Here is a 25,000-nt window from a genome sequence, read left to right on the forward strand (position 1 = left end):
GTAATTTTGTCATGTATATGTGTTTACAGAGGAGCAATGATGAGAATGGGAACTGCTCCGGGGGCAGCATGGAGTTTCCCACCACCAACCTGTACGAGCTGGAGAGCAGAGTCTTTACCGACCACTGGTCCATACCATACAAGAGAGAGGAGTCCCTGGGCAAGTGTCTCATCGCGTCCACCTGCCTCGCTCGGCACGGTAAGACCATGTTTGTGTGGGATGAAAATCTTTGCTTTGAAAGGTCTGCCTTAAACTAAATGCTCTCCATCTGTGTAATTGTGTGGGCAGCATGTTTTGTTTAGACTGTTGGGTGTTTTTCACATGTTGTCTGAATCTCTGTCATCACACCTAAGTGTTTTTATTTTTTATTTCTATGTTTGGATGTGGGATAAATATGTGAAGCTGATATCTCCCACTCTTGTCAGGTCTCGCCGACGCTGATGAGAACTGCAAGCGGTTTATGGATCGTTGCATGCCGGAGGCCTTTAAAAAGGTGAGCAGAAAGGACCCAGCGATCTGAGTGACGGTGTAGCATATTATTAATTAACATACATTTTCCTGACTTTACTACTTTTTGTCCATCATGTTCACCGTCACCAGTTGCTGACCAGCAGTGCCGTACACAAATGGGGCACCGAGATTCACGAGGGAATCTATAACATGCTCATGCTGCTGGTGGAGCTGGTTGCAGAGAGGGTGAAGCAGGACCCCGTACCCGTAAACCTGATGGGAGTCCTGACTATGGTGGGTTCTCTCTCACTTTCTCTTCATATTTGTCTTTGAATGCCTTTTTGCATTCTTTCTTTAAATATTTTTTAACTTTGAAGAAATAAATTACCTTTGAAAAACAATAGAACTAAGAAATGTTTTAGCCAAATTTTAATTAAAATGATTAATCAGTTGTTACATGGCATATGATCAATTAAGGAAATTGCCTTATGTTGAGTCTGAGTGCACTGGTAATGCAATCTTGCATTATAATCGGCAGCAATAAAGTATGTGTTTATGTTCTGCGTCTTTGTTGCTGTGTCCAGGCCTTCAACCCTGATAACGAGTACCATTTTAAGAACCGGATGAAGGCCTGTCAGAGGAACTGGGCTGAAGTTTTTGGGGATGAGGCCAACATGTTTGCCGTCTCTCCTAGCAACACCTATCAGAAAGTAAGGCACGCCCCGTTTGTCTGGACTCTTCGTGTACTCTGACTCTTGTAAAGTCTTACTGGAGTATGTGTGCCAATTTATCCAGATGCACTTGCAAGCATGTAAAGCTGGTGCTAGTATTAATATACACACCTCCTTATTAGCCATTTGTTTACGGTTCATAGTCATGTGCGGGCGGAAAGACAAATGAGTTCTTTATCCCCAGTGTTGTAACAGAGCCGCAGGGGCTCAGCAGAACATGTGTGACTGACACACAACAGCTGTCAGATAACCTGTGTGTGTGTGTGTCACAATAATTTGCATTGCTTAATAAATCCCCTGAAATCATAATGATCTCTTTCAGGAGCCTCATGGTTGGCTGGTTGATTTGGTGAATCGAGTGAGTAATGAGCTGTCACCCAGATATTGTCTTCATATACATATGCCATAGTTGTATCAGTTTTGTCTCATATGCCCCCCTCCCTTCTTTTTTTGTCAAGTTTGGAGAGTTGGGAGGATTCACTGCCATCCAGACGAAGCTCAACACAGACGAAATTGAGATTGCTGTAAGCGTGACCGTGCTTTACTTTCATCTTTCTGCCTTCCTTACAGATGGTCTGACATATCTTTAGAGTGATGAAATGGTTCCTACTTGGCAGACTTTGAGACAGCCTATAGAGGCAAAAGGTCGCATTTGTACCCCCACCACTCTCAGCTGCAGGGTCCTGAATGTCTCTCTCTTTCTCCTTTTCACTAATACTCACTTACACACAGACTCACTCTCTCATCCTCCCGCTGTGTGATGGTTGAAATGCTCTGTTGTGTTGTGTGTTCTGAGGCATCCTTGTACTGATGCCTCCTTCTGGGAACCTGGCCGGAACCACAGCAGTGCACAGCCACTGATTAAGTGTGTGTTTGCACACTCATATGCACACAGACTCCCTCTAACCATTAGCATTTTAATGAAGAAGAAGATATACTTTCTTAATCTTGTGAGGGGAAATTCATTGTTTTTTTACTCTGTTATTATTGTTAGTATTATACACACATAGGTCTGAAAAACACACACATGCACAAACAGGACCTATAGCAACAACACATGGAGAAATGTCAGAGTGAGGGGCCTGCCACTCAGTGCGGCACCCCAAGTAGTTAATAAGGGATAAGTAATAAGGGAGTGACTGGGTGCAGACCACTTTTGCACTCTTCAGTGGCAGTGGGAGCTCAGCAGAGTGTGTAGGCTGTGAGATAGCTTACATACTCCAAGCAGAGGAGAGAGCCACGAAAAGTGAAAGGAGAAAAGATAATGGGAGGAGTGCTCCCTCCTCTATGACTCCCAGGGGTGACTCATTCATTTGTCTGCTTTGAGCAGGAAGTGCCATGGGAGGGTAGATTCACTGAGTGAATAGAGGAGGAAGGTGGAGGGAGACGGTAGCTGCTCTGAGAGAGCCCAGAAGCAGAGATGGAAGATAGCCAGGGGAAAAAAAGACAGGAACACGGGAACTATTCATGAAGCTCCTGTGATGTAGCGCTGAATGACAAATGACAGCTGGGCTCCGGTACTGGAACCTCGCTCACACATGGGTTTTACGCACACACGCAACAGTCAAAACACGGGATCAGTTCAAACAGAATGAACCTTTGGCCTAAACACTTCAGTGTGAGAGGAGTTGTAGAGTGCTGTTGTCGTTTAAATCTTCTTTAATAAGCGATTACAAGTGACACTCATAGATGCATCCCATTCTCTCAGCTACACACGACAGGCTAAGTTGACACACTTACAAAAACGAGAGATGGAATGGTTCTTATGATAGTTAGTCATACTCAGCTGGTTTTGATAAGTTGATTTCCTGTTTAGTTTGTGTTATGCTTGAGTTATTCGGTCTCTTCCCATCTGCCTACACAGTGTGTCTCAGCTCTTGTCCAGCCTCTTGGAGTTGGTGCAGAATACCTTAACTCCAGCCTTGTCCAGGTGAGCTGTCCTATGTACATACACATACACACAAGTAGTATACCATCACGTGTGTATAACAAGTGTTTTTATCAATCAGTTTCTACAATGTATGTGTATGTCTACATTCTGCCTATTTCTCCTTATGTTGTAATTCACATCCTTTGAGTTATTCTGTCTGACCCTGTTCCAGTGTTGAAATTATCAGTTGTGTTTGATTATATGATCCATTCCGATTTTATTTTCTATTTTTATTTGCTGTTTCTTTACTGTTTTGCTGCTGCAGTGCCCCATTTTCCCCACAGGGATCAACTATTGTCAACTATTGTTTTTCCTAGCCCATGCTCGATCCAGTCATCCATAAGATGATCACATATGTGCAGAACCTGGAGGAAAAGGACCTTAAAGACAAGGTAGCTTTTAATATTTGTCACCCTCTTACAATTTTGATACTTTGGTTTATAGAGAAAAGGCGCAGGGGCAAAAAACAGTTGTGTACAATTCCCAGCATGGCACGGCTGTAACGGTTCTGAAACCGAGACAGAAATCCCGACACAAAAGTCCACGGTCTCGCTCATTTGACTGTTGAGCTCTCATTAATATGTATATCTATTTTTATTGAAAGTAGGTTATTGTAGGTCATTTTAGACCTGATTTTAGTGTTTATTTACTATTTGAATCTGCTCCTCTCCCCTTCTCTTCTCCCCACACTCTCTCACACACACACGCGCACACACACCTAGCCTGCACCTCTGGTCTCTCACGGCAAACGCTCCGTCTCTCGCCGCCTCTTTCTGTCTCTCTCTCCCTTTATGTGTGTATGCTGACTTTCTCCATCAGCAGGACGTTTCATAAAGTCGCCGTGTTTAATAAACTCACTCGTGATTCAGTTTTCAAGTGCGTGGCATGTGGATCGAAACCGAAAGTAACTTTAGTTTAGGGGGAGAGGTATGAACCGAACCATGGCTCAAAAATCGAGGTCTGAATCAAAACGTGGATTTGGTGGATCGTTACACCCCTAGAAGCCAGTAAGGGATCTTGTCCTTGTTGCTGCACTCGTGTGGGAGCAGTTTAGTTAGAAGAGGGACTTAAATCTTTTAGATTAGATTGGAACGCTCAGTAGCGGGTGTGGTCTAGCGAATATAACACATTACAGACCTGTAGAGAGATGAGGCGCTGTAGTAAGTTACCCACAGCACCAGTACAAGTTGTGATGTCACCAGTCTCATATGTTGGCCTCCACCTCTCCTGTATTGTTAGATTAGGAGCCGGAGAATGAGGAAGAAATTAACATATTAGAGCAAAACCATGCTTTTCTGAAAATTTAAACAAAGCTTTTGCCTCACACCTCATGTGACATCACTTTTTCTAGCTACTACAACCTTCATGCTAACGATCAATGCAGTTTTATATGATGGGCAGGGTAAGCTAGTCATCTCAAATTACATTAAATATATTAATGTATATGCTCTCGAGCTGAAGATGAGTCATCAAAAATATATTAACGTATTACAGGAAGAAAAGAGTATTTGTTCCAAATTTTCTTGGTACATAACCAGAGATAATGGAACATTTAACACAGGGAACAGACTAAAAAAGTAAAAATATATTGACTGTATCTTTAAGAACTCCTGCACGTTGATTGTGACTTAACCAGGATGATGTAACTTAGTTGTTCTTCATTTTTATTTTAACTGTAGCGTCTTGTGAGCATCCCAGACCTGCTGTCGGCCATCAAGCTGCTGTGTATGAGGTTCCAGAGGGATTTGGTTACTGTGGTGGATGACCTGCGGCTGGACACACTGCTGCGCATGCTCAAAACCCCCCACTTCTCTACCAAGATGAACTCCCTCAAAGAGGTCAGCTCTTATAGGATCTGAACTTTCATGTCTAATCGAGATAAAAATACTTTTTTTTTCTGGGTGTTTTAATTAGTTCTTTGTCTCATCTAACCCTGTTTTTGTATCTTTTTCTCTCAGGTGACAAAGTTAATAGAGGAGAGTACCGTGTCTAAGACAGTGAAAAATGCCATTGACACAGATAAACTTTTGGACTGGCTGGTAGAGAACTCAGTCCTATCAATAGCACTGGAGGGTAAGAAGATACATCATTTTGAACCACAACTAAAATTAAGTTAGTCACAAAGTGCTTTGCAAGACCAATAAACCACTTTCCAATCATTTAAAATGATCAGGCTTTCAGCCTGAGCTTGACGATGTTCACTGTGGTCATCAGTTGTTCCTCTCTTCCAGGTAACATTGATCAGGCTCAGTACTGTGAGAGAATTAAGGGAATCATTGAGCTGCTGGGGAGTAAACTGTCGCTGGATGAACTCTCCAAGATCTGGAAAATACAGGTCAGCACCAGAGCACACGTCACAATACTAATAGCACGGTGTTATTTATTATGTTGCCATTAAACAACGGATTTTTAATTGCTAAAGTTTAAGCGCAATATGTTATGTACACAGAAGCCCCCCACCTCCACACCCACTCTTTTGCTACATCTATTCTTGTGTGGGCATTTCAGGCAGGCCAGTCATCAACTGTGATAGAAAACATTCATACAATCATTGCTGCTGCTGCTGTGAAGTTCAGCTTTGATCAGCTCACCCACCTCTTCGTCCTCATCCAGAAGGTCAGTGCTGTCTCTGTGACATTTCAGGAATAACTTTGCTTAGTGAGAAGTGGTTTGTTAGTTTTTGCATGGTATTAATAATAATCTGTTTGCATGTTTAGAGCTGGGAGATTGAGAGTGACCGCGTGAGGCAGAAGCTGCTCAGTCTGATCGGGAGGATTGGCAGAGAAGCTCGCTCTGAAACTACAACTGGAAAGGTGTGTTGGTATATCTGTCATTCTATAAAGGACATTGAGAAGTAAATGGAAAACCAGATGAGGAAATCTACAGTATGTTAGGTTTCATTATTACAATGAAGCCTGAAGCGTATTGTGTCTGTGTCGGCTTGTTTAGGTGCTGGAGGTGCTGTGGGAGCTGGCTCACCTCCCCACCCTGCCTACCAGTCTAGTTCAGCAGGCGTTGGAGGAGCACTTGGGGATTCTGAGCGACGCCTACGCTGTCAAGGAGACCGTGAAACGCAGTTATATCATTAAATGTATTGAGGACATTAAGAAGGTGAGACAGTCATGCTGCAGATGCTCAGTATTGTCATTGTGGATGTGAAGGCGGTTTAGTGTTTTACTAGGTCAGGCCAGGATCAGCTCTTAAGACTTTATATATGTTATGTTTATTTTGTATTTTCAAAACAGGGACTTGTCCTTGTTTAGCTCAAACCTGTAGCTCAACATGTTTAAATGAAACACTACATTGGGCCCCTACTTTTTTTCTTCCTGCCATGACATTTTTTGATCTCTTCCATCTGAGCGTGGCCCTGTCCAGCATCCCTGGAGCTGCAGCGGGATATAGAGATGGGGCCATTTTCTGGCTCGCTTTTCAAACAACTAGTGTCTATCATGAGTTAGTCAGTCAGTAGCTGAAAGTCAAGAAAACGGTACGATTTCCTCTCCTGGTTGATTGAGTCTCTCTGACACCATGCCAGGAACACTGTGACATTACAAAGGCAGATCTCACCCAGTCCCTCCCTTTTTACTCTCTCCATGTTTTTTATCAAGATGCCTACAGACTAAATATCTATACTTCCTTTATATTCATGTATGCATAAAAATAGGATTTGTCAAATAATTTTGACAGAAAACTTACTGTGATTAAACCACATTTACTGTAGCATTAATGTGTAGTATATAAAGATTTAATAAATGGTTTATAACACACTGTAATGTTGTTGTAAGAAGATATGAGTGTATTTATCCAATTTAATTTATCCAATCCATTTTATTTATATAGCACATTTTAAAAACCAGCACAGCAAACCAGCAAAACCACAGCTCTCATGCTGGATCAAAAGCCAGAGAATAAAAGTGAGTTTTCAGACAGGATTTAAAAGTTTCGAGGGTGGGGGCCACTTTGACCTGTGGAGGAAGTTCTATAGTTTGAAAAAGCGCGGTCGCCCCTGGTTTTTAGCCTGGTTTTTGGGGCTACCAGCTGGACTTTAGTGACCTTGAGGGGGTGTAAACCTGTAAGAGGTTTGAGATAAAACGAGGTGCCAACCCCTTTTAGTGATTTAAAAACAAACAAGATCTTAGTGTATTCTAACATGGACTGGGAGCCAGTGGAGTGAGGCCAGAACAGGTGTAATTTGTTCACGCTTGTGAGTTCCAGTTAAAATACGAGCAGCCAGGTTTTGGACTAACTGTAGGCATAAGAGAGAGGATTGGTTAACACCAAATTACAACTACAGCTACTTTAGAGTGCGTTATAAACCATTTATTCAATGTTTATACACTGCTTATAAATGATAAATCGGGGGACTTGTTTATTGTTTTACATATAGGAAAACAAGCACAGGTAAACTGCACTTTAATTGTGCACATCCATACTTTGGACAACACCTTTAAATGAAACTTGACTATATTTAAAATACCATAGGTGAAGGTAAATAAAAGACCAACTGGTTCACCAAAGTACAATAAAACAAACACTAATGTCTTTAGTTACTCCGATGCTTTTTGGTGTAACTAAATCTTCTAAATCTAAATATTGTTATTGGATATATACACTATATATATAAACTTGTGCACAATGTCCCACTTCAAATGAAATGTATGTTTCTAGAGTCACACTCAGGAGGACAGTAAAGGCAGCGACACTCAAAGCTCATTTCGTACTGGCACTTGGGGCAAGAAGAAAGCTAACTCTTTGGTCAAAGTAAGAGAAGAAGCCCATATAATTTATGACTGACCACTGTCCAATCTGTTTTCAATCTCGCTGCTTCACGCCTGATAATCAGTCTCGGAGGGGGGCTTGACCACCAAGGTGTTTCATTGGTCACAGGTTTATAATTTCACACTTGATTGTAACATGAGGTAGCTTAACTAGGTGTATGTTAATCTTCTGCTTTGGCACGGACTAATGATTACACAGTGATGTTGATCTTGTCCTGGGTGAGAGCTGGCTGGATTAAATTAGTGATTTAGCTGCTGGATGAAATGCTTTGGTGGAATGCTAGCACTACTCATGCAAAGGGGGATCTTATCAGAGCCGTGGCTATTTAAAAAAATACATGTTTGATATTTGATTTGGATTTTGAAAACAGTTGTAAGAGAACAAATTTAAACTCGAGCGTATTTGAACAGTCTTCAGACTGTTTACCAAATGTTGTACATCCCTGGCTCTGATTTTCTTTCTCATGTCTACACAACTACAAAAACAGTGGGTCTGTGATGGCAAAGTAGTGACTAATTATTGTCAAAATCTGATGACCATCTCGGACCTCTGTTTTTGTAGCATATGTTTGTGTGCTCATTCTGCTTTAGGTTATATCATTGTGTGTGTGTGTGTGTGTGTGTGTGCGCGTCTCAACAGGCTTCTCAGCAGAGCAGTCCTCAGGCAGTCTGGGTTGTTCCTGCTCTCCGTCAGCTGCACGAGATTACCCGTTCTTTCATCAAGCAGACCTATCAGAAACAAGACAAGGTAACACAAACGCGCACATGCAAACAAACACACCGTCACAATGATCCAATGTACAGTGCAATGTTGCTATGGTACCCTCTCCCTGACTCCCCAACAGAGCATCATCCAAGACTTGAAGAAGAACTTTGAGATCGTCAAACTGATCACGGGATCCCTTGTGTGCTGCCACCGGCTGGCTGTTACAGCGGGGGGAAATAACGGCCTGTCAAGCTCAACTCTGGTGGATGGACGATACACCTACCAGGAGGTTCGTCTATGGCGGAAGCTTTTTTTTTTTGAGTTAGATTTAATATCAGGAGTCAGGATGTCATTTTATTGATCATCTTTACTGTTCTATGAGACTGTTGACTATTGCAACTCATCCACATGATTTATGTTACAATTCAGAAGTTGATATTGATATGAGTAAAATCATTAGAGGCATAATTGCATCTGAGCTGGTACTGGGTTTACACAGTACACAGAAAGTACTCAAACTTGAGCAGTACAGTATTCTAGAGTTTACCATTAATTAACGAGACTATGGTGGCCCGCTGCAGTCTATTTTGTTCCGCGATAGTTTCAAAATGAACCAAAAATATGTTAACATTAATTAATTTAGCTGATGCTTTTATCCAAAGCGACTTACAATTGCTGTACATGTCAGGGGTCTTATAACGCTGTGTTTTGCATCGCTGCTGAAAACTCACGCGTTCACATACTTTGGCAACCACTCGAGAGAACCACTTTTCTTTTGATGTAATTATGGTAATGTTAACTAAGTGTTTGAACAGCGTGTTTTCACTGTCTCTTGTTTGTGAGAATAAGATCATGCCTAGCCTCTAATTTTGGAGTGCACATGTATTAGAGCCTTTATGGTAAATGCGAGCGGACAGGCAGGTTAGCGACTTTATTCTGTCCTTTCCTCACTTTGTAACAAGTGTTACAGTATGAGAGTCTTAACTGAAGAGAGCCTATTAAGTCTTAATTACACGATACAAGCACAACATACAATATAATTTATCAAATTACGTCGGACTTGTTGAATGTAGCGCAAGGATACACATGTGACAAAGTCCGGTTTTCAAAATAAGGTGTTAACACAACATGTATGGAAATAAGATTAATTGGATTATATTCACAGGAAGTATAAAACATGTTACATGTGTCCATTAACAGTAAAATAAAATGGAAATTACTTACAAATAATTGTTTGATTTATAATTGCTGGAAAAACATTAAATAAATTGGTTGACTTTTTTTATACAGTGTGTTTATGATCAAGTTGTTTACTAGGGTACACACTTGTTAACAAGAGTGCAAAGTTCTTCATAGATCTAGCCTCTTCATTTTGCTTTTGTGCACCAAATTAATGCACTTAACTATAAAATGTACAAAAAAATTGTCTTGGGTGAGCATGCCCCCGGACCCCCCGAGAGGATCGAGGTCCACCCACCATAGTCTCACAAAATCCTGTGGGAAACACTGGTGTACAGTATGTAGACAATGTGTGTTTGATGACATGTGTCTCTCTGATTCTATGTTTAGTATCTGGATAGCCACCTGCGCTTCCTGGCCTTCTTCCTCCAGGAGGCAAGCCTATACCTGGTCTGGAACAGGGCCAAGGAGCTCTGGGAGTGCTTGGTGTCAGGGCCAGATGTCTGTGAGCTGGACCGTGAGGTATGAACACAGTTATGCAAATACATTCCTTGTCCTTGGCCATTTGTTTTTGACTGCATGTGCCATTCTCTGGTTGACTGCTGTAAAGAAACAAAGGCAAACATTAGCCATTTGTTCCACGCCTCTTGTTTCTTTTAGAACAGTGTTCAAGGCAGGTAGAAAAACATACATTCAAATAAGTTAAAAAATGAAAAGTTTTTTTTTTTTATGTGGAAAATTTTAAAGGATCATACAAAGGTTTTAGATGCTGGTTGAGTTTGGCATTGAAAGTAACTAAATATTTAAAATTAGCATGTTAGAAAGGCAGCATTTAGGCAGGTATCCAAAATCAATTTAATTAAGCAGAAAGATGGTATAGCGGCTAAATCTAAACTTGAAGCCACTGACTAGTAGTACTACTAGTGTGTAATGAAATAACAAAGTCTGCTCTTGCCTTTTTTGTTCAGATTTGTACACCATTAATGGTCTTCGGGTAAATGCGAGAATCCATAACGCAGTCCATAAAGCTCCATTTAGTGAAACATTTCAACACGACACATAGTACAGCTCGTCCAGTGGGCCCACTAGTGTTCTGCAAACAACACAAACCCCCATACTTTGCTCTTAATAGTATGTTTTCATGTGTGCAGATGTGTTTTGAGTGGTTTACCAAAGGACAACATGACCTCGAGAGTGATGTTCAGCAGCAGCTCTTCAAGGAGAAGATCCTTAAACTGGAGCCCTATGAGATCACCATGAATGGTGAGAGACTCTGCAAGGAAATTCACTCTGGACAGCATAACAGCCTGTCGGAATTAGTGTATGAATAAGGATGTGATATGAGATCAATAAATATGTTTTATGTGTCTCTCAGGCTTCAATCTGTTTAAGACCTTCTTTGAGAACGTTAATCTGTGTGACCATCGCCTCAAACGCCAGGGAACTCAGCTGGTCAGTCCTGACGCACACGTCTCTCTGCATTTTGTCATTTAACATTGATTTTTTTTTTTTAATTAACATTCATATTTGACGTATCAAATGATCTGATTTCAGTGTGTGGAACGACTTGACCTGGCAGGGATGGATTTTATCTGGCGCATCGCCATGGAAACCCCTGATGAAGAGATAGCCAATGAAGCAATCCAGCTCATTATTACGTATAGCTATACCAACCTCAATCCCAAAATGAAGAAGGTCAGTATACATGGGCACACACACATACTCCTATGGCCCACTCTAGCATTGCCTTCAGGTGTGTGTCGCTATCTAAGAATAACAACTTAAGATGCTGCCATCTTGTTCAAAGCCAGTAAAAGAGGCCACTTGTCTGATACAGATCCTTCATTTTGCTTTGAATTGAATGATGGATATTGTTGTTAGTAGTGAAGTTTGTAAACAGAAAACCAACAAATACTGTGTATAATTGAGCAACTTCAGTTTAACATTCAGTTTGAGAACCAGTGTGTTCTGGTGTATTTCTAACTTCGATACAATACCTTTTTAAAAACATTGATATTCAATACCATTTTCAATATAACAGGGGAGAATTGACACAACATTGATTAAATTACTGAATGTAATTACTAAATTATGTAATCATCTTATCTTAGAAATGAAGTAAAGTTAATAGTACAGTGTGTTAAGAAGAACAGGATCAGTTAATTTCATCAGTACTGCGTAAAATGAGTATTAAATACGTTTAAAATATTCAGAATCGATATGTTTAAAAAAATCAATATTTTTGACAACACCTATTGTGTTTTGTCCCTTTTTGAAACTTGAAACCACATATAATATTGACTTTTCTTTCTTACAGGATTCTGTGTCTTTGCACAAGAAGTTCATTGCTGATTGTTACAAGCGACTAGAGGTAAGTAGCAGAATATGTTACTGTCAGGAGTGAGCAAGCCATTTCTCAGAAGTGGACACCCGAAAGCTCGTTTCTCTTTCTCCTTTTTTCTCAGGCAGCCAGCTCGGCCCTGGGTGGGCCTACTTTGACACATGCTGTTACTAGGGCAACCAAGATGCTGACGGCCACTGCCATGCCGACTGTGGCCACATCTGTACAATCACCATCCAGGTACAGAGGGGGGTTTGGGTAAGAACATGGTTACTAAACCTTTGTTTGTTTGTTTAAGAGTGGTCCTTCTTCTAGGTCTTACTAACTAGTCGTCATAGAGAGTAAATTTATTTTTAAATACTTTAAAACACACAAGTAAAAACACTTTTTTTCAGTCTTGTTGAAACTAACGTTTATATGAATCTCTAGATCCACTAAGCTGGTGATAATCGAAAGACTGCTGCTACTGGCTGAACGCTACGTCATCACTATAGAGGTAGACCCTGTCTTCTTTGCCTTAAGGGGCTCATTATCATCGCTGTAAACATTAATTGTGCTAAATCATCTTAACACAGTGGAGGATCAATGAGATTTTTTTCATGTTTGAAGATCCTTTTGTGTGTTTTTTTGTGTAGGATATGTATTCAGTTCCTCGCACTATTCTACCTCACGGGGCCTCGTACAATGGACATCCTGTCACTCTTCACATCACATATGAGTCAACCAAAGACACTTTCACGTTAGAGGTACTGTAAGATTTTTCCTATTGCCCTGTAACACACCTTTATGGTATACACCTACAGAGAAAATAACCCTGCTCTGTGTGTGTGTTTCTCGCAGACCCACAGTAATGAGACAGTAGGAAGTATCCGGTGGAAGATAGCAGAGCACTTGAGCTGTCCGGTGGATAATGTCCAGATCTTTGCCAATGACAGTGTGGTAAGTGTTATGGACTCTGTAAGTGACAGGGACTCTGTGTTTCTATTTTGTTTTAAAGATACAATTTTACCTTTCGTTCCCTCATCCAAGGATTTTACTCTTCTCCCAATTATGTGTTTCCCCTGAAGCCAGTAAATGTTACAAACTACAAATCAATGCACAGTGAATTCTTCTAGGCAGGGTGCTGCCTCCTCTTTGTTTGGGGGGGGCACAGTGAACAACCTCAATCCCTGTTTTTCTCTCACTCCGTCCCTTCACTGCTCCTCCACCATGTGTTAGTTGACCATGAACCGGGACCAGAAGCTGCTGTCCCAGCTCGGCTTCAGTGACGAGCAAAGCCTGACTGTGAAGAGCTCAGGCACTGGCACTCCCTCCGGCAGCTCTGAGTCCTCGGCCTCCGCCTCCAGCAGTTCCAGCTCTGCTGTCTTCAACTCTGCCTATGCCTTGGAGCAGGTACCATCAGAGAAATGACTTAAACTTACAAAACTGTATACACACTCATCCTTACATCAGTTCTGACACACTGTGCCCACGTTGTTTTGGGGGGTTTTTTCTGTCTCCAGGAGAAGTCCCTGCCCGGTGTGGTGATGGCTTTGGTGTGTAATGTTTTTGAGATGCTTTACCAGCTGGCTAACCTAGATGAATCCAGGTGAGAAGTTACATACACCAAAGAAAGGACAGTATATTTATCAGTGGTTAATGTTATCATTCATTAGGTCATTGTGATACCATCTGTCTGTATATAAAACTCGGCTATGAAAGTGTCGAAACATAAACAGGCTCCCCTACACCTGCACGCATAAATGTGCATGTTTATCTGGCGGCAAATGATTTTCTTTGGAATTACTACAGTTCATATTCATACTACCCAGCTGTTGTTATGAAAACAAGTTTGATGTCAGAAATTTTTATAATTAGGGCAATAATTACCTTGTGCAACAGGTTAAACTTAATTTAACACAGTTAACACAACTATGGCAGGACCATCAAGTTTTTATTTCATTTATTTATTTTGTAATCTCCAGGATAACCATTCGTGTGAGGAAGCTGTTGCTGCTGATTCCAACAGATCCAGAAGTGCAGGATGCTCTCGACAACTTTGTTCCCAAAGAATCCAGCGTCTGGAGCCACCAGGTACGTCAGACTGTCTGTGATTCCTTCTGCTCAAGTGGCAACTGCCATCTCTGAAAGTCTCGGTTCTCTACCTTTCTGTTATTATTCGATGTGTTTGGTTTTAGTACCTGTATTGTAACAAGTCTTGCCTCTCTCTGGTTTACACATTATCTCTGTCTTCAGCTGTCTCTTTTATTTTCTGAACTTCCCTTGTGACTCCCATTTCTGTAGAAGACATTGTTCCAGGGTACAGGCTCTCGTTCTCCATCTATAGCCTCCAAGCAGCAGCACCAGCCCAGTGCCGCATCCATCTTGGAGTCCCTCTTCAGATCCTCAGCCCCGGGAATGTCCACCTTCAGAGTGCTATACAACCTGGAGGTGCGCACACATGTGAACGCAGTAGATCATTTTACAATATACAACACATATTCTCAAACTCTAAAGGTAGATTGGTGGCTCTGACCTCGGTTTTCCTCCCTCTTCTCTCTCTGTGTTAGGTGTTGAGTTCAAAGCTTATGCCCACATCGGATGATGAGATGGCCAAAACCAGCAGCAAGTCCTTCTGTGAGAACTTCCTTAAAGCAGGAGGACTCAGGTAACAGAGAGCCCTGACCGGTTAAAGAACATTTAACTTGTGTTTTTACCAACATGCCTCACAGTATCATTTCTCACGATTGTAGTTATTTTGCAGTATTTTTCTGTGTTTCCTCTGCAGTCTGGTGGTGAATGTTATGCAGAGAGATTCCATCCCGTCAGAGGTGGACTATGAGACCCGACAAGGAGTCTACTCAATCTGTCTTCAGCTGGCCAGGTGCAAAATGCATCACTCAAACATACACAGGGGTGCATATTCTCGGCCATATACCGTGTTAGACTTCATTCTCAATTGGCTGCGTTTGCAGGTTTCTTCTGGTTGGCCAGAGCATGCCTGCGGTGCTGGATGATGATGTGATCAGGGATGGCGAGGCGCTGTCCTCTCGTCCATTTCGTAACGCTGGACGGACTGGGCGACAGCTGTCTCTTTGTGGAACTCCAGAGAAGTCCTCCTACAGACAGATGTCTTTGTCCGAGCGTTCCTCCATAAGAGTCGAGGAGATCATTCCTGCTGCTCGTGTAGCGATTCAGGTACACAAGCTGAAACACCCTTAATTCAGCACCCACAGTTATCTTGTAAGTGTAGAATATTATACAACGTTTGCTCCGTCTCTTTTCTAGACCATGGAGGTGGGCGACTTCACCTCCACTGTGGCCTGTTTCATGCGCCTAACCTGGGCAGCTGCAGCAGGCCGATTGGATCTGGTTGGCAGCCCGCAGCCAATCAGAGAGACCCACAGCTCCCTTCTGCCACAGGGAGTCCGCACCAGAGTCAGCAGTACAGGTGACACAGAAAACACACTGTCAGTGTTACTGTAGCCGCTAGCTCTTCTTATTCTCCCCCAAGGTGCTTTCACGTAAGCTGAGAACTTGTTGTGGTGTTAAGTAGATGTTTACAGTCAATAGGTTCGGTAATAATCCAGCTTCTTTCCTGATTTGTGACCTACAGCCTTTTTTAATGTTTTATTGCCAGCAGCTCAAGGCCGAAGCATTTCAGATGCTACAAACAAAAGCTAAACAAACTAATGTAAAACAAATGTGTTTGTTTGCAGGAAGTAACTGCAGCTCCAGCAGTGAGGGCGAGACCACGCCAACTGCATTGCATGCAGGGATATGTGTCCGGCAGCAGAGTGTCTCTATCAAAGATGCCATCATTGCCCGCGAGGCTCTGTCACTGCTGGTTACCTGTCTGCAGTTACGTTGCCAGCAGCTATGTAAGACTCATGCAGGAGCACAAACACACTGCAAACATACACACTCACTTTTTCGTCATTACTGTACGTTGCTGTTAGTCCTCTAAACAGTTTATGATACTGTAGTATGTACATTTTCTTTAGTATGGAGATTGTGTAATTTCTGTGTTTGCCATTCCTCTACATTGACACTAAATCCTGTGTTTCTCTCACCAGGTTCTTTTTACAACCTCCCCTCTGTCAATGATTTCATCATCGATATTCTGCTGGGATCTCCTAGTGGAGAGGTAAACAACCCCCTCTTTTTTTATTGAACAGACTGCACAGAAGAAACATATCCCAAACTTAGAAGTGTGTGTTTACGTGCTCTGTCCCTGCCTCTGTCAGATCCGCCGTGTTGCTTGTGACCAGCTCTACACCCTGAGCCAGTCTGACACTTCAGCCTTCGCAGAAGTCCAGAAACCCAACTTGTTCCTCCTCTCGGTCATTCTCACCGCTCAGCTGCCATTATGGAGTCCCACATCTGTCATGAGAGGGGTCAACCAGAGGTAATTCAGCAAGAAACACACAAGCTATGCATCACTGAAACTTCAGCAAAGGTCTTGTGTTGATGTTGCTTTTTCTTGTCAGGTTGTTGTCCCAGTGCACTGAGTACTTTGACCTAAGATGTCAGCTTCTGGATGACCTCACCAGTAAGCCAATAAATGTGCTTTTCAGCTTGTCAATACATAGATATGAAGTGTTGTTTCAGATATAGGAATTGATGGAAGAGAGGTTATAGCTTCTGGTTTCCGCCATTAAAGGTCAGTGTTTCTTTCTGCCTTGTACTCTCTCTCCCTCTTCTCGACCCGCCTGTCCTCGTCCAGCTTCAGAGATGGAGGTGGTAAAAGTGAGTGCAGCCACAATGCTGGAGGACGAGATCTCTTGGCTTGACAACTTTGAGCCTAGTTGGAGCTCTGAGATGGAGACCAGTGAGGCGGACAACATCCTCCTGGCAGGACACCTCCGCCTCATCAAGACCTTGCTCTCACTCTGTGGCAATGAGAAGGAACATCTCGGTGAGCGCAAACAAGGTTACTTCTATATATATATATCTGCACCCGTTCAACACATTTTGGAAGATTATTATAGAAGTGGAGAATACTCATATGTAATGTGAGGATGTGTAACTCTTTTCTTCAGGTCCGTCTCTGATCCAGCAGTTGCTGGATGACTTCCTGTTTCGAGCCTCGCGCATCATCATTAACAGTTCGAACCCCACTCCCTCCCCCGCCCCCAGCCATGACTTCCACCCTAAGTAAGGCATCTCAATCTGATTCATCAGTTACAGTTTATTTTTCTGTAGTGGACTATTGTGAGTCAATTTAATAACATTCTGCCATTTTTTGTTTTTTTGGGGCAGTTGACAAAACACTGCAAACCATCACCTAAATCTTTTGTCATCTTCCTCATGTACGTGTCTGGTCAGGTGCAGCACAGCCAGCAGCCGGCTGGCAGCCTATGAGGTGTTGGTGATGCTGGCAGACAGCTCTCTCTCGAACCTCCGACTAATCACCAGGGAGCTCATGTCTATGCACCACCAGTCTGATCCTTCCCTCTGCAAGGAGTTTGATGTAAGACACTGATAGTATTAGTAGCCTATAGAAATAATATTTGTTGTTACACATAGTTTGACAGTGGTTTATGGTTTAGCTGTGACACTAACTCTCTGTGTCTGTCTCAGTATCTACCCCCTGTAGAGAGCCGGTCCGTCTCAGGTTTTGTTGGGTTGAAGAACGGTGGAGCCACATGTTACATGAATGCTGTGTTTCAGCAGCTCTACATGCAGCCTGGTCTACCAGAGGTAAACATGCTTTCATTGTGCTGTTTACCTTCTGTTGTCACCAGGGGGCATCTGCTCTTTGAGTCCAGACTGAGTGAGTGACTTAATGATGATGTATGTTTTAAGGCTTTCCTGTCCATTGAAGATGACACCGATCAGCCAGAAGAGAGCGTTTTCTACCAGGTCCAGTCTTTGTTTGGCCACCTGATGGAGAGCAAACTGCAGTACTACGTACCTGAGAACTTCTGGAAGGTAATGGACAGTATAGTTTTGACTGGAAACCACAGATGCTCTGATTGTAATGCACTCAACCCATGAACTTCCAGGTGTTGCTGCACAAGTGTGGGCCTTAAGTCATTAAGTTGCAATCTAAACATGAATTTACGCAGTGAACAAAAACATGTGAGTTTGTCTCATTGAGAAAACTGAACTGCACGCTGATGATTCAGTATGTTGTGCTGCACATTATGCCTGCAAGGTTTAAACAATACAAACACCCAGCAGTAATGTTTTTTCTCTCTCTCTAAATAACAAGATCAATCAGTAAAAAGTATACTAATCACAGAAACATCCACCTCCTCTATAATGACGCCATCATTGTCTGCAACGTCAAAGAAATCCCTGAACTCTGAGTCGTTGACCTGACAAGCACATGGTTTCTTCAGTTATAGTGTGGCGTGACTTAGTTAATAGTTTATTACCTAACTGTAATAAATGTCCATGTGCAAATGCGTCTGTGGCAGATCTTCAAGATGTGGAACAAGGAGTTGTATGTACGAGAACAGCAGGATGCTTATGAGTTCTTCACTAGCCTGGTGGACCAGCTTGACGAACATCTCAAGGTAAGACTCGCACACAAAGCACCAGCTACACACTTATAATACCTAATTAGTTATTACGATAATGATTAGTGATGAAACTCCATTCCACCAGAAAATGGGTCGAGAGCAGATCTTCAAAAACACATTTCAGGGAATCTTCTCCGACCAGAAGATTTGTAAAGACTGTCCTCACCGGTGAGCAAGAATGTTTTTTCCCCTCAAACTCCAAGTCTACCGTTTCATTTTGAGACACGTCACAGATGATGTTTGACTTTTGACCTGTTGTTATTATAAAGGTACGAGCGTGAAGAAACGTTCATGGCTTTGAACCTTGGAGTGACGTCTTGTCAAAGTTTGGAGATCTCATTGGACCAATTTGTCAGAGGAGAGGTGCTGGAGGGCAGTAACGCCTACTACTGTGAGAAATGCAAGGAGAAGGTGTGTGTATATGCATGTTTTTATTCTAACTACATTGATGTCTTTCTTACATATACATACTTACAATGTGTACATTTGTTCATGTGTACAGAGAACCACAGTGAAGAGGACGTGTATCAAATCCCTGCCCAGCGTTCTCTGCATTCACCTCATGCGCTTCGGCTTTGACTGGGAAAGCGGGCGCTCCATCAAATATGACGAACAGATCAGGGTAAGAAATCTCCCTTCACTAGGATTCACTCTGATGTTTTTTGTTACAACACCTCCAATCTAAGAGATAGAAATATGATTTATATGAACTCTGCCTTGTGGGTGTACAGTTCCCCTGGGTGCTGAACATGGAGCCCTACACCGTATCTGGAATGGCTCGTCAAGACTGCAGCGGAGAGGGCGGAGAGGGGCGAGGCGATGGGACCTCAGGAGGGTCACCAAGGAAGAAAGTCACGATTTCAGAGAACTACGAACTCGTGGGAGTTGTTGTCCACAGCGGTCAGGCACATGCCGGACACTATTACTCCTTCATTAAAGACAGACGGTAAGAGACGCTGTAGTAAAATTCCTCCACCCATCCAGTCGTTTAAAGGACTAATATTCTCTGAAAATCAAAAACACTATGTGCTGCAAAGTTTTCTGATAGTATTTTCCAGCTCCTTTTCCTACTTTACATAAGAAGCACATACCCAGTGATTAGTGAAGCACATAATCTGTTGCTTTAGTTTTCCAGGCGGATTTTAGAGGACCTCCTTGGGGCACATGAATGCAGCATCAGGCTTTGTGTGGGCTGTCCTGGTTTAGTTTGTAAGCATCTCCAGATGTCTGGCTCTGGAAGGCAGGAATGCTCACTGAGGAAGTGGAATGTAAAAAGACCGCAGGAGCTAATATTTGGCACGCCGCTCTCGCTCACTCGCTTGTTCCTATCCCTGCTTAAAACAACTACAAAGAAAGTTTGTTCTCAGGATGTTGAGCTCTCTCCAGGAAATTAGACACATTCTGGAGCTGCTTCCCAGTCAGTTATCCTTTATGTTGTTTAGAGCGCCAGGTGACAGGCTGGTTGGCATGCAGGTGGACACCACGCCTTGGTGGCAGACCTGTACTGCAGTATCAGAAATTTCTAAATCTTGTGAGAGAAAAGACTCAGGACATTGTGTATTTGTTTTATGTGTGCCTTTTTTGTTATTGTTGATTTATTATTCATTCAAGCATGTGCGGAGTTCCCAGTTCTAAAGTTGTAAATTCGGGATGAACCTGAATCTAATCTGACATTTTCCTTGTCCCTCCTTTGTCCATCTTTGACTGTCCTTATCTCTTAGTGGTGGCGCCCGTGGACGTTGGTACAAGTTCAATGACAACGTGGTGGAGGAGTTTGATATGAATGATGAAACTCTGGAGTATGAGTGCTTTGGTGGAGAGTACCGTCCGAAAGTTTACGACCAATGTAAGTAACATTTACAAAGTCTGACATGGACTGACATGGAACAGCGTACATTCAATCGCTAAGCTTAAAAATATGTGAAACTCAACCACTGCACACATTGTTTCCTCATGAGGCACACACTAAGTAACCTTGGGGTGTGTGTGTGTGTGTGTGTGTCCGTCCGTGTGTGTCCGCAGCCAACCCATACCCTGATGTGAGGAGGAGGTACTGGAACGCCTACATGTTGTTCTATCAGAAGATCAGTGACCAGAACTCACCCGTCCTGCCCAAGAAAAGCAGAGTCAGCATCATGAGGCAGGAGGCTGAGGACCTTACACTGTGAGTGAACCTCCCACCATATACTATACTCACCTCAAAAAACATTGCAAACATTGCCGCCATCAAACACACATTTATCTGTAATTTGTAATTTGGGGAAACCAATGACTGAATGAAATATGAAGCATATTATCATCCGGCCTCTGTCTTTATATTTCCCAGGTCTGCCCCGTCCTCTCCCGATGTTTCTCCGCAGTCCTCTCCTCGCCCCCCCAGGGCCAACAACGACCGCCTCACCCTCCTCACCCGCTTGGTTCGCAAGGGAGAGAAAAAGGGCCTGTTTGTAGAGAAGATGCCTGCCAGCATCTATCAGGTAAAGTGGCATCAAGCTGCCTGTGTTGGAGAAGTAATTCTTACAGCTGCTCTGTTAGAAAGAGTAGGAGCATCGGCTCGATCGCTCAGGTTCATCTGACCTCTCCATTTGTGTTTTGTGCAGATGGTGAGAGATGAGAATCTCAAGTTCATGAGGAACAGAGACGTCTACAACAGCGACTACTTCAACTTCACCCTCTCCCTGGCCTCCGTCAACGCAGTAAGCACTTCTGATAAGCTTCATTTATACAGCAAATATTGTAATGTATATTTCTCTAAATATTTGCTTTTATATTTGCATCATATTTATTTTACCTTTTCCCTTCTGCACTGTACTTGTTGTAGTATATGCAACTAGAATCTCTGTTGTCACTCATACCATCTTACTGTAATTCTTTTTATGGTCTTAATTTACTAAACTCAAACAAATCAAATTTCTCTTTTGCTACTTTGATGCAACGGTACAACTAAACCACACAAGCAGTGTGCACAATCTGTGCTTAAGGAACCAAAATGTTCACTTGTTCAGAATTTTACTGTCTAACATTTAGGGAATTATTGCTTTTCTTAGACCATGTATGTAATGTTTCCTTTGGTTCTTTCTCCGTACCCTTTTCACTTTGAACACATAATGGTGACATGTAATGAAAACACCACATTGGGATTACCAGGGAACTTAATTACGCCATTTATTTCAACAATATAACCAAACTACACGATTGTTCATCATAGAAACAGCAATAAAATACAGAAAGGCATACCATACGATTGTAAGTAGTATATTTGTTGTGTGTTACAGACAAAGCTGAAGCATCCAGACTACCAGCCTATGGCCAAAGAAAGTCTTCAGCTGGCTGTTCACTTTCTCTTTCACACCTACCTACACACCAAAAAGAAACTCCGGTATGTCCACACCTGTCAGTGATGAACATCCCTCATGAGTAGCAACGTTAGATCAGTATTACATCTGTATCTCCTGCAGGGTGGACACAGAGGAGTGGATGGCGACAGTGGAGGTGTTGCTGTCTAAGAGCTGTGAAGCGTGCCAGTGGATGGTGCAGTACCTGGTTGAACCAGAGGGACGAGAGATTACCAGGTCAGAAATGACTACATTTGTAATTATTTCAGCTAATCACAACAGTTTAAAATAACTTTCCCTCCATTGGTTTGACGGCCAGAGGGCAGACAAAATGAAACAAAGTGCAGCTTTCTATCTACCTGCTACAAAAAAAGGTTAGCAGAAAAGCGTTGGCATCTCTACAACTTGCCAGTGTATTTGTCAAACTGCAGTTGGTTCATAATTTGAACCATGCTGCAAAAATGACCTGACAGAATAGACTGATTTTCCTCTTAATGCAGTACTGGAAACATCAAGCATGGGTACTGTATGACTGTGGGGGCCTGGGATTAATCACTGCAGAATTTTTGTGGCTGTCCTAGTGATATGTGATACTAGAGACTTGGCAGCTCACAGCATTGCTCACTCATTGTAATCCATCCACATTGAACTATCAGGCCAGGGTCAAATAATTCCACCCTGGTAATGCTGCTGCAGCCACTAACGCTTGTGTCACTCTCTCTCTCTACACAGAGACTTACACACTCGAGCTTTATATACGTAATTGTCATTTGATCTCTATAAAATGTTTTAATGGCACCAATACAAACACACACACACACACACACACAAACACTATCTGAGCCTCTGGAGTACTCTTAAACCTGCTTTTAATTGTACTGACAGCGGGAGTATTAAAAACATAGTGTGTGTTGCACACTGACTGGATGCTGATTGGCTGAAAGAGCCTGTCACTGTGAAATATAAGCATTTAGAGCAAGAGAATAGTTTCCCAAACTGTTTGTGTGTGTGTTTTTGAGAAAGGTGTTGTATTACACTACTGTGTGCAGGCATGGGGGTGACCATATGGTCCTCATACATGATTGGTTGTCAAATATCAGTACACCCTCTGTCCCCTTTACATAGCACACGCTGCTTCCAAATGAAAGGAGATATACTCAGCTGTGTGTCTCAAGGTCAAAGCTACCAGCTCAACCACAACAAGTCTCTCACTATAATGGCGTTTTAGACTGCTCTATGTTTGTGTCAGCCTTGTTCATCTCATTAGATACTGAGGATGTTTATACATCATTATCACATGTTAAATTCAGACTGGTGTTTTCTGCCTCATAGGTTCAATTCCATTCATTCTGCTCCTCATTTACAACACTGATAGTGATCATATTTATTTCTCCTTCTCAGGGTTTGTCTGTTGGAGTGCAGTGTAAGGGAGGTGAGGGTGGTGGTTGCAGCCATCCTTGAAAAGACTCTGGAGAGCGCGCTTCACTTTAGAGACCCGGGATTGGACAGCCTGACCGACGCCCTGCTTTCCTTGTTGGACAAAGATGTTCCTGAGAATGTGAAAAACTGTGCGCAATACTTCGGTCTCTTCAGTAACTTCGCTCAGAGGGTAACAAACCACCCACAAATAATTAGATTTAGACTTTTCTCCACTCTTCAGTGTTCAAAGTACAGACGTGAAATTAAAAGACAATAAGCTGATTTTCCAAGTCTTTTGTTCTCTCTCTCTCTCTCTCTCTCTCTCTCTCTCTCTCTCTCTCTCTCTCTCTCTCTCTCTCTCTCTCTCTCTCTCTCTCTCTCTCTCTCTCTCTCTCTCTCTCTCTCTCTCTCTCTCTCTCTCTCTCTCTCTCTCTCTCTCTCTCTCTCTCTCTCTCTCTCTCTCTCTCTCTCTCTCTCTCTCTCTCTCAGGGTTGCGGTCCTTGCCAGTTATTGTTGAAACACTCGGCTTATCGCCGGATGCTCATCTTTCTGTTGGGACCCAATAGGCAAAACAACCAGGTAGAACTGTGTAATATGCAGCCTTTATTTGAAAAACTTTCACTTTGACCCCCTGCACTTTTTCACTCATGATTTTCTTCCTTTAAAGGAGACCATTATACTGCATATCCAGTCCTATATTGTAGTTCTGAGATTTCTGTATAGCAGCTTTGCATGAAGTTTTTACTTTTAACTGTAGATGCTCCTGTCGCTTAAAGCCTCCCCCCCTCAAAGCCCACACTTTTCCTGTGTGTGTCTACAGAACCGGAGGTGGAGTCCAGCTCAGGCTCGGGAGTTCCTTCACCTCCACAGCACTCTGGCCCTCATCACTCTGCACTCTGAGCTCGGCCCCCAGCGGACGCAGGGTGAGACACTTAATTCAAATCTTGAAGGTCACAGGGTTGATGTTTTCGAACGATCCAGCTCTCATTGCGATCCTCTCATTTCTCACCTGTCGTCCTGCGTAGCTCCAGAAGGGTTTAAACTGCGCGTGGCTAACGCCCCGTCCTCCACCCTGCTCCTTCCCCTCCATGCGGACATCCTGGCCTCACTCTTCACTCCAGAGGGACAGCCTTACCTTCTGGAGGTAACATACAGACCAACAACTCACAGGATTTAAAACTTTTCCTGACTTGATTGACTTCATTTGATCCACATTAAGTCATTTTTGTCATGTAGAGATACAAAAGAACCAGATAATCCGTTTAGGGCGGTGACGTATTTATCAGGACAAACAATCAAAAGAACTTCTTTGACTTTCTCTTTGTCATTGTGATCTACCAGGTGATGTTCGCCATGCGCGAGTTGTCAGGTCCCCTGTCTCTCCTCATAGAGATGGTGACCTACAGTTCGTACTGTAACGAGCCCTTCTCCCTGGGTGTGCTGCAGCTGCTCAAGGTAAAATCATTTTTTCCAAATCCTCAGAGACAACTGTCAGAGCTGACAAACATTCAGTCAATGATGTGTACCTTGTTTTAAAATCTTCCGAATCCTTTGTGTCTCGTAGACCCAGCTGGAGACGGCTCCACCTCATGAACTGAAGAACATTTTTCAGATGCTGCAGG

At 42.7% G+C, this 25,000-nt stretch overlaps 1 protein-coding gene across 5 annotated transcripts; it reads left to right on the top strand.

Annotated features, from left to right (window-relative positions):
• Positions 1–29: 29 nt before the first annotated feature.
• Positions 30–25,000, top strand: usp24 (ubiquitin specific peptidase 24; the record flags this gene model as incomplete). 5 transcript variants are annotated; one of them, XM_038707298.1, is given in 60 exon segments in its annotated part: positions 30–198; positions 426–493; positions 601–744; positions 1,035–1,160; positions 1,504–1,539; positions 1,640–1,705; positions 3,046–3,111; positions 3,429–3,503; positions 4,791–4,949; positions 5,070–5,184; positions 5,343–5,446; positions 5,620–5,727; positions 5,829–5,924; positions 6,061–6,222; positions 7,780–7,872; positions 8,530–8,637; positions 8,735–8,884; positions 10,165–10,296; positions 10,926–11,037; positions 11,150–11,226; positions 11,329–11,469; positions 12,092–12,145; positions 12,240–12,373; positions 12,545–12,611; positions 12,751–12,861; positions 12,956–13,054; positions 13,334–13,507; positions 13,618–13,703; positions 14,080–14,188; positions 14,399–14,545; positions 14,665–14,762; positions 14,883–14,978; positions 15,070–15,292; positions 15,383–15,545; positions 15,814–15,975; positions 16,171–16,241; positions 16,342–16,502; positions 16,585–16,646; positions 16,821–17,027; positions 17,137–17,251; positions 17,423–17,567; positions 17,678–17,797; positions 17,903–18,028; positions 18,520–18,618; positions 18,710–18,792; positions 18,894–19,035; positions 19,127–19,246; positions 19,356–19,570; positions 20,346–20,470; positions 20,647–20,788; positions 20,951–21,101; positions 21,225–21,320; positions 21,900–22,003; positions 22,083–22,196; positions 23,361–23,568; positions 23,868–23,957; positions 24,199–24,301; positions 24,404–24,522; positions 24,720–24,833; positions 24,943–25,000. In XM_038707298.1, coding segments are annotated over 60 exon segments (7,120 nt in total), but the record flags the coding sequence as incomplete, so codon positions are not given.

Source organism: Micropterus salmoides, unplaced genomic scaffold (assembly GCF_014851395.1).
Source record: "Micropterus salmoides isolate LMB-PRFRI ecotype aquatic unplaced genomic scaffold, ASM1485139v1 Ms_hic_scaffold_819, whole genome shotgun sequence".
Classification (NCBI taxonomy): Eukaryota; Metazoa; Chordata; class Actinopteri; order Centrarchiformes; family Centrarchidae; genus Micropterus; species Micropterus salmoides.